Consider the following 10,597-nt stretch of genomic DNA (forward strand, 5'->3'; position numbering starts at 1 on the left):
TGGGTTCTCCTAAAAATCTTTAAAAAATCCACGTTTACTTTTGTATATGGGTTCTCCTAAAAATCTTTAAAAAATCCACGTTTACTTTTGTATATGGGTTCTCCTAAAAATCTTTAAATTCCACGTTTATTGTTGTGGATGGGTTCTCCTAAAAATCTTAAAAAAATCCACGTTTATTGCTGTGGATGGGTTCTCCTAAAAATCTTTAAAAAATTCACGTTTATTGCTGTGGATGGGTTCTCCTAAAAATCTTTAAAAAATCCACGTTTATTGCTGTGGCTGGGTTCTCCTAAAAATCTTTAAAAAATCCACGTTTATTGCTGTGGCTGGGTTCTCCTAAAAATCTTAAAAAAATCCACGTTTATTGCTGTGGATGGGTTCTCCTAAAAATCTTAAAAAAATCCACGTTTATTGCTGTGGATGGGTTCTCCTAAAAATCTTTAAAAAATCCACGTTTATTGTTGTGGATGGGTTCTCCTAAAAATCTTTAAAAAATCCACGTTTACTTTTGTATATGGGTTCTCCTAAAAATCTTTAAAAAATCCACGTTTATTGCTGTGGCTGGGTTCTCCTAAAAATCTTAAAAAAATCCACGTTTATTGCTGTGGCTGGGTTCTCCTAAAAATCTTAAAAAAATCCACGTTTATTGCTGTGGATGGGTTCTCCTAAAAATCTTAAAAAAATCCACGTTTATTGCTGTGGATGGGTTCTCCTAAAAATCTTTAAAAAATCCACGTTTATTGCTGTGGATGGGTTATCCTAAAAATCTTTAGAAAATCCACGTTTGTTGCTGTGGATGGGTTCTCCTAAAAATCTTAAAAAAATCCACGTTTATTGCTGTGGATGGGTTCTCCTAAAAATCTTAAAAAAATCCACGTTTATTGCTGTGGATGGGTTCTCCTAAAAATCTTTAAAAAATCCACGTTTATTGCTGTGGCTGGGTTCTCCTAAAAATCTTAAAAAAATCCACGTTTATTGCTGTGGATGGGTTCTCCTAAAAATCTTAAAAAAATCCACGTTTATTGCTGTGGATGGGTTCTCCTAAAAATCTTAAAAAAATCCACGTTTATTGCTGTGGATGGGTTCTCCTAAAAATCTTAAAAAAATCCACGTTTATTGCTGTGGATGGGTTCTCCTAAAAATCTTAAAAAAATCCACGTTTATTGCTGTGGCTGGGTTCTCCTAAAAATCTTAAAAAAATCCACGTTTATTGCTGTGGATGGGTTCTCCTAAAAATCTTAAAAAAATCCACGTTTATTGCTGTGGATGGGTTCTCCTAAAAATCTTTAAAAAATCCACGTTTATTGCTGTGGATGGGTTATCCTAAAAATCTTTAGAAAATCCACGTTTGTTGCTGTGGATGGGTTCTCCTAAAAATCTTAAAAAAATCCACGTTTATTGCTGTGGATGGGTTATCCTAAAAATCTTTAGAAAATCCACGTTTATTGTTGTGGATGGGTTCTCCTAAAAATCTTTAAAAAATCCACGTTTATTGTTATGGATGGGTTCTCCTAAAAATCTTTAAAAAATCCACGTTTATTATTGTGGATGGGTTCTCCTAAAAATCTTTAAGAAATCCACGTTTACTTTTGTATATGGGTTCTCCTAAAAATCTTTAAAAAATCCACGTTTACTTTTGTATATGGGTTCTCCTAAAAATCTTTAAAAAATCCACGTTTACTTTGTATATGGGTTCTCCTAAAAATCTTTAAATAATCCACGTTTACTTTTGTATATGGGTTCTCCTAAAAATCTTTAAAAAATCCACGTTCACTTTTGTATATGGGTTCTCCTAAAAATCTTTAAAAAATCCACGTTTACTTTTGTATATGGGTTCTCCTAAAAATCTTTAAATTCCACGTTTATTGTTGTGGATGGATTCTCCTAAAAATCTTTTAAAAAATGCACGTTTATTCTTGTGGATGGGTTCTCCTAAAAACTTTAAAAAATCCACGCTTATTGTTGTGGATGGCTTCTACTAAAAACTTTAAAAAATCCACGTTTATTGCTGTGGATGGGTTCTCCTAAAAACTTTAAAAAATCCACGTTTATTGCTGTGGATGGGTCCTCCTAAAAATCTTTAAAAAATCCACGTTTATTGCTGTGGATGGGTCCTCCTAAAAATCTTTAAAAAATCCACGTTTATTGCTGTGGATGGGTCCTCCTAAAAATCTTTAAAAAATCCACGTTTATTGTTGTGGATTGATTGGTTCTCCTAAAAATCTTTAAAAAATCCACGTTTATTGCTGTGGATGGGTCCTCCTAAAAATCTTTAAAAAATCCACGTTTATTGCTGTGGATGGGTCCTCCTAAAAATCTTTAAAAAATCCACGTTTATTGCTGTGGATGGGTCCTCCTAAAAATCTTTAAAAAATCCAGGTTTGTTGCTGTGGATGGGTCCTCCTAAAAATCTTTAAAAAATCCACGTTTATTGCTGTGGATGGGTCCTCCTAAAAATCTTTAAAAAATCCACGTTTATTGTTGTGGAATAGTTCTCCTAAAAATCTTTAAAAAATCCAGGTTTATTGTTGTGGATTTGTTCTCCTAAAAATCTTTAAAAAATCCACGTTTATTGTTGTGGATTGGTTCTCCTAAAAATCTTTAAAAAATCCATGTTTATTGTTGTGGATTGGTTCTCCTAAAAATCTTTAAAAAATCCATGTTTATTGTTGTGGATTGGTTCTCCTAAAAATCTTTAAAAAATCCACGTTTATTGTTGTGGATTGGTTCTCCTAAAAATCTTTAAAAAGTCCACGTTTATTGTTGTGGATTTGTTCTCCTAAAAATCTTTAAAAAATCCAGGTTTATTGTTGTGGATTGGTTCTCCTAAAAATCTTTAAAAAGTCCACGTTTATTGTTGTGGATTTCTTCTCCTTAAAAAATCCACGTTTATTGTTGTGGATTGGTTCTCCTAGAAATTTAGGAAAAATCCACGTTTATTGTTGTGGAAATCTTGGAAAAATCCACGTTTATTGTTGTTGATTGGTTTTCCTAAAAATCTTTAAAAAATCCACGTTTATTGTTGTGGATTAGTTCTCCTAAAAATCTTTAAAAAAATCCACGTTTATTGTTGTGGATTCGTTCTCCTAAAAATCTTTAAAAAATCCATGTTTATTGTTGTGGATGTGTCCTTCTAAAAATCTTTAAAAAATCTACGTTTATTGCGTGGATGGGTCCTCTTAAAAATCTTAAAAAAATCCATGTTTATTGTTGTGCATGGGTTCTCCTAAAAATCGTTAAAAAATCCATGTTTATTGCTGTGGATGGGTTCTCCTAAAAATCGTTAAAAAATCCATGTTTATTGCTGTGGATGGGTCCCCCTAAAAATCTTTAAAAAATCATGTTAAGGTGCGCGTTATGTACGTATACATGATCTTATAAAGGTCTACTTGATGTCTTCTATAGGTAGAAGAACTTTTAAGGAAAATGAATTCATTAAATAAAAGAGCGTCTAGAAGTTGTCTAAATAGATGGGATTTTAATGAAAGTTCTATAGATGGGACGCCTTCTAAAGGTCTTGTATTTAGATTTTCTAAATAAAGTTGCTTCTATAAGCGGTTGGCTTTCTTTCGTTTTCTATAGGTAGAAGACCTACAAATGTAAAACATTTTTGATGTTTTCTATAGAAAATTGGTTCAATAATTTCTATAGGTCTGCTTTAGGTGTGAGCAAGTTTCCAGATCTATTCTGTGGAAATTAGTTTTCCTCTTCTATTCCCCAGAATTAATTAAAAAATATTTAGTAAAAAATTATTTATTTTAATATTATTTATATAAACTTTGTATAAAATAACAATATTCAAATTTTCAATACATTCTTCATTTGATCTGATATATCACAGATATCGGCAATCGTATTTCCAGCATAATTTTCAAGCTTCAAATAATTCGGAATATATTTTTTTAACAGCTCAAACATGGTACACGAATTGCTTTTCACCACTAAATGGGCTAGCGAATCGCCACTGCCCATTACTTCATATTGCGTAACATCAATGTCATGACGTTGACAAAAGTCTAACATAACTTCTAAAAGTTCGGGTAGATTTTCCAAGACGGCCAAATGTAATACCGTAATGCCTTGTAGAGTGTAGACTTGTAACATTTTCTTCAGTGACGTTTCTACATCACGGCCGTATAAGGAATGATTCTTAAGCAGCTCTTGTATCTTCTCAACACAATCGCTGTGTTTATAATCTATGGCCAAATGTAAAGGTGTACGACCATTAATATCCTGTTCATGCAAAGCAATACCCATGCCAACCAAGGGTCTTATGCTGCCTGACATATTATGAAAACAGGCATAGTGCAAAAGATTATGGCGGAATTTATTGCGGGCCTTGAGGACCATTTGTTTGTGTGGTGTAGTCTTCATAATCTGACGCAATGCAAGTAATGTTGACTCAATCATTATGGCGTCGTGGAAGATAGTATTGCCAACTGAAAAAACAACAACAAAAAACTCAATTAAAAGCAGAAAACATTGTTTTGAATTAAATTAGTTGTAAACATTTTCTGTATCAGAATTTATTAGCGGAAAATTTGTTATCGAAAATTGTCTGTAGGAAAAGTTGTCATTGAACGATTTTCTTTAGGAAAAATTGTTATCGAACAATACTGCTATAGAAAAAGTAGGTATCGAACAAATTTTCTATAGTAAAAATTGTAATCAAACAACTTTTTTATAGGAAATTTTGTGATCGAAAAGCTTTTCTAGTAAAACGTTCCTTCTGAATTGATTTTCTACAGACACGGTTGTTTGATAACAACTTTTCCCATAGAAAAGTTGTCCGATAATAACTTTTCCCATAGAAAAGTTGTCCGATAACAACTTTTCCCATAGAAAAGTTGTCCGATAACAACCTTTTTCATAGAAAAGTTGTCCGATAACAACTTTTTCCATAGAAAATTTTTCCGATAACAACTTTTCCCATAGAAATGTTTTTCGATAACAACTTTTCCCATAGAAAAGTTTTCTGATTTCCACTTGTCCGATAACAACTTTTCTCATAGAAAAGTTGTCCGATAACAACTTTTCCCATAGAAAAGTTGTCCGTTAACAACTTTTACCATAAAAAAGTTGTCCGATAACAACCTTTTTCAAAGAAAAGTTGTCCGACAACAACTTTCCCATAGAAAAGTTGTCCGATAACAACTTTTCCCATAGAAAAGTTGTCCTTGAACAACTTTTCCCATACAAAAGTTGTCTTTTCCCATAGAAAAGTTGTCTTTTCCCATAGAAAAGTTTTTCGATAAGAACTTTTCCCATAGAAAAGTTTTTCGATAAGAACTTTTCCCATAGAAAAGTTGTCCGATTTCAACTTTTCCAATAGAAAAGTTGTCCGATAACAACTTTTCCCAGAGAAAAATTGTCCGCTAACAACTTTTCCCATAGAAAATTTGTCCTATAACAACTTTTCCAATAGAAAAGATGTCCGATAAATATTTTACCCATAGAAAAGTTGTCCGATAACAACTTTTCCCATAGAAAAGTTGTTCGATAACAACTTTTCCCATAGAAAAGTTGTCCGATAACAACTTTTCCAATAGACAATTTGTTCCATACCCACCTTTGCCATAGAAAATTTGTTCGATAACAACTTTAACATAGAAAAGTTGTTCGATACCAACTTTTCCCATAAATAATTTGTTCAATATCAACTTTTGCCATAGAAAAGCTGTTCGATGACAACTTTTCCCATAGAAAAGTTGGTCAACAAATCTTCCCTTAGAAAAGGTTTTCGATAACATCTTTTCGCATAGAAAAGTTCGATAACATCTCTTCCCATAGAATATAACAACTTTTGTATATGAAAAGTTGTTATCGAACAACGTATTATCGAACCAGTTTTTTTATCACAACAGGAAAAGATAACTTTTCCGATTGAAAATTAACAACTTTTTCTGGAAAAAAATTTTTGGTTACATAGAAAATTTGTCCCACAACAACTTTTTTGCTAGCAAATGTTGTTATCGAAAAACTTTTCATGCGTATAGATGCTCGAGGCATATTGAATAGATATTTGTAGTGATTTTAGATGTACTTACATTTCATCGATAAATAACTGAGCGGGATTCGGATAGCTGTTTTTGGATCTGTTAAACACCTCTCCATTAGTTTTTTAATTATTTCCTGTTCACTTAATAAAAGTTTTTTCGAATATTTGCGCATCTCATCACGTGAGATATTGGAATCATCGTTATCCGATTTTTGTAACTTGACATTCATATGGCTGTTTAATCTGGGAATTTTGTCGATATTGGGCATAGTCCTTAACATCGATACTTCTCTATGCATTTTATCGCGTGAGATATAACCAGAATCGAAATTTGCACTATAATTTTCTTCCAAAATTAACGATAACAATGATGAGAGATCTTGATCTGGCACTGGATTCAAATCATTTGTATCAGTTATATTCATACTTTGTACACCACTTGAAAGATTTGATGTTGAATGTGGTAGTTGATGTTCTTGTGATTGTGAAACTTCGGCGCCTTGCGATATATTACAATTTAGAAGGTCGTCTGGCAAATCATTTGGTGGCACACTATAAAATTCACTGTTTCCCAATATTTGGTATTGGTCATTTTGTTGTTGTTGAATATTTATGAAAGTTGAAGGTACGGCAGCCCCTGTTAAATCTTCCACAATTGGCATATTTTGATAAAATATCTGCTCCGTTGCACTTGTCGAAGCTACACTTTCCGTATTTACTTCTACTTGGAGACGTGGTCTTTTCCGACAAACTGTCTCATTTGCTTCTGCAGTTTTATTGTTCACATATTCAAATTTGACACTTGTACTCTTGAATCTACTACGATCGACAACAACTTCCATTAGAACATCAATGGAATCCAGATCTGTATTCGGACCCGTGTATGGTGGCAATTGGAATGTTATGCTTGAATTACAAAATATCGAATGTGGTTTGACATAAACTTCCCATTCAGTCCCTCGAAATATGCGGACCTCATAGTTGTATCCCGCTTGTAACTTGATCAGCAGGGTAATATAATCACCACCTTCTTTACTGCCGCTAAAATTACACAAACGATGAATTTTTAAATCGTCACTGTGGTAGATATTATCGGAATAAATGGTTTCTTTGTAGAGACGATAATTTTTTACGCCGACACATTCGAATATTGTAAATCCCAAACAGACCTGTAAAGTAGAAAATATAGAATGAAATTTATAAATAGTAGTAAAAGTTGTTATCGAACTACTTTTCTATGCAAAAAAATAATTATCGAACAACTTTTCTATAGGATTTTTTTTTATCGAACTAATTGTCGATTAGAAAAATTGTATCGAACTACTTTTAATAGCAAACGATCTTATCGAATTACTTTTGTATAGGAAAAGTTTTTGTTATCAATTAATTTTCTATACGAAAAGTTGTTATCAAACAACTTTTCTATACGAACAGATGTTATCGAATAACGAAAGGTTGTTATCGAAAAACTTTGTTTGTGTGTGTTATCGAACAACTTTTCTATACGAAAGGTTGTTATCGAACAACATTTCTATACGAAAGGTTGTTATCGAACAACATTTCTATACGAACAGTTGTTATCGAACAACTTTTCTATATGAAAGGTTGTTATCGAACAACTTTTTTATATGCAGAGTTGTTATGAAACAACTTTTCCATACGCAAAATTGTTATCGAACAACTTTTCTATACGAAACATTATTATAGAATAACTATTATGTACGGAAAGTTGTTATCGAACAACTTTTCTATACGAAAAGTTGTTATCGAATAACTATTATGTACGAAAAGTTGTTATCGAACATCTTTTCCATACGAAAAGTTGTTATCGAACATCTTTTCTATACGAAAATTTGTTATGGAACAACTTTTCTGTACGCAAAGTTGTTATCAAACAACTTTCTTATATGAAAGGTTGTTATCGAACAACTTTTCTATACAAAAAGTTGTTAACGAATAACATTTCTATACGAAATGTTGTTATCGAACAACTTTTCAATAGGAAAAATTTTTATGGAACTATTTTTCTATAAGAAATTTTGTTATCGAACTACTTTTCTATAGGAAAAGGTATAATGTTGTTATCGAAGAACTTTTCGATACCAACAGTTGATATCGAACAACGAAAGGTTGTTATCGAAAAACTTTTCTATACCAAAAGTTGTTATCGAACAACTTTTCCATACGAATAGTTGTTATCGAACAACGAAAGGTTGTTATCGAACAACTTTCTATACGAAAAATTGTTATTGAACAAATTTTCCATACGAAAAGTTGTTATCGAACAACTTTTCTATACGAACAGATGTTATCGAACAACGAAAGGTTGTTATCGAAAAACTTTTCTATACCAAAAGTTGTTATCGAACAACGAAAGGTTGTTATCGAACAACTTTTCTATACGAAAAGTTGTTATCGAAGAACTTTTCGATACCAACAGTTGATGTCGAACAACGAAAGGTTGTTATCGAAAAACTTTTTCGATACGAAAAGTTGTTATCGAACAACTTTTCCATACGTAATGTTGTTATCGAACAACTTTTCTATACGAAAAGTTATTATCGAACAACTTTTCTATACCAAAAGTTGTTATCGAACAACTTTTCTATACGAGAAGTTGTTATTTTCTATACGAATATTTGTTATCGAACTACTTTTCTTTTTGAAAAGTTGTTATCGAAAAACTGTTCTATACAAAAAGTTGTTTTCTATACGCAAAGTTGTTATCGAACATCTTTTCTATATGTTGTTATCGAACAACTTTTCTATACGTTGTTATCGAACAACTTTTCTATACGAAAAGTTGTTATCGAACAGTTTTGACTGTCGATTTTTCGGAATAATCGATTACTGTCAAACAGTCCAGTAACCACAAAATATTTTGTGGTTGCCTAATGACTGACAAAAGTGAGCGGCCACACTGACAAGCAACCGATTATTTGAGCAAAACTGATCGTGTGTACCCCGCTTAAAGTACAGTACACATTGTCAGTTTTGAATGTCGATATTTTGCAGTTATCGATAACTGTCCAACCGTCCAGCAACCACAAAACATTTTGTGGTTGCATGATGAATGACAAAAATGAACGGCCACACTAGCAAGCACCAACAAAGCTGTCATTCAAAACTGGCAATGTGTTATCGAACACCTTTTCTATACGAAAAGCTGTTATTGAACAATTTTTCCATACGAAAAGCTGATATCGAACAACTTTTCTATACGAAAAGCTGTTATTGAACAATTTTTCCATACGAAAAGTTGTTATCGAAAAACTGTTTTATATGAAAGGTTGTTATCGAACAACATTTCTATACGAAAGAACTTTTCGATACGAAAAGTTGTTATCAAACATATCGAATAAGTTATTATCCAATAAAATTGTTATCGTACTAGTTTTCCATAGGAAAAGTTGCGATCGAAAAACTTTTCTAAGGAAAAATATAATAGGACTACTGTTATGCCAGTAAAGTTTTTACCAAACATCTTTTCCATTGAAATATTGTTATCGAAAGACTTTTGTATTGGAAAAAAATAAAGTTGTAAAAAAATTCTTTCATAAGAAAAAACATTATTCCAACATAGATTTTAACTTACATTCAAACTGCCACTCTTCTTTACACATTCAGAATTCTTAACATCCAAATCACCCTTTAGTTGATTAAATGGCAAGGGCAATCCTAACATATTATATTGGCGTTGCTTTTTCTGCCACGACTGTTGGTACTGATCGGTTTTAAGGCGTACTATAACATAATCCTGTAATTCCCAAAATCTTGTCGAGACATCATCTGGAAGATCTTTCATTTCTTCAAATATGAATTCATAATTGACATCACGTTCACATTTTCGCAATAATAAATGAGGTGAAAGGCACAGAGGTTGGTTGTTCTTAAATTTGTTCTCATCGTAGGCATGTAACGAACATAAGACGAAAAATTCTCTTTTCGTTCCATTATCAGTGTAATTTGCATCGGCTGGTAATTTCAGATGTATGGTTGGATATGTTTCGGCGGATGAACAGTTATTATTTGTTAAAGTTATCGGCGCTTGTCCCGTTATACATCCATGGGTATTTTTCAATTCACTTGTGTAACGAAAATGAAAATTTTGTTTCGGTTGAATTTCTATGCGTAAAGAATTATTTAAAAACTGATCCATCTTAGGGATTGTGCGACTTTAAATTGTATACGATATCCGCTTTATTTTGTTGTGAGTCATTCGGTCGTCAGAACACAACTGCATTCGGTTTTACATTGAAATTGTTTATTAAACGATGTATGCTGATTGTGTGTTCCGATGGGGAACTGCCCGTTGTTTTTCAAAGTGTTTGCATTGGGAATTCGTATTACTTATGTACATAAATATAAATACGATAAGATAAGTGTTACCAGATTTGAAAAGAACGAAATACCCAAGGGTGGGTAACGAAAATGTTTGCAAAAGGGTGATTTGTTTTGGAGGTAATTAGAAATATTTTCTGTCGAACATTTTCTTTTATTTTTTTTTTTTTCAAATTTATAACATTGTTATTAATATCAATGTTTGTTAATGATAACAATTTATCGAGAACAATGTATTTTATTGAGAACATTACAAAT

At 32.2% G+C, this 10,597-nt stretch overlaps 1 protein-coding gene across 1 annotated transcript; it reads right to left on the reverse strand.

Annotated features, from left to right (window-relative positions):
* Positions 1-3,737: 3,737 nt before the first annotated feature.
* Positions 3,738-10,309, reverse strand: LOC141398067 (nuclear factor NF-kappa-B p110 subunit-like). The gene is made up of 3 exons (XM_073975222.1): positions 9,594-10,309; positions 6,048-7,167; positions 3,738-4,439 (listed from the first exon to the last, which is right to left on the reverse strand). The coding sequence occupies exons 1-3, from the start codon at positions 10,155-10,157 to the stop codon at positions 3,799-3,801; spliced, it is 2,325 nt and encodes a 774-aa protein (XP_073831323.1). The 5' UTR covers positions 10,158-10,309; the 3' UTR covers positions 3,738-3,798.
* Between the last annotated feature and the right edge of the window lie 288 nt (positions 10,310-10,597).

Source organism: Musca autumnalis, unplaced genomic scaffold, assembly GCF_047663935.1.
Source record: "Musca autumnalis isolate F117 unplaced genomic scaffold, ASM4766393v1 scaffold_3, whole genome shotgun sequence".
Lineage (NCBI taxonomy): Eukaryota > Metazoa > Arthropoda > Insecta > Diptera > Muscidae > Musca > Musca autumnalis.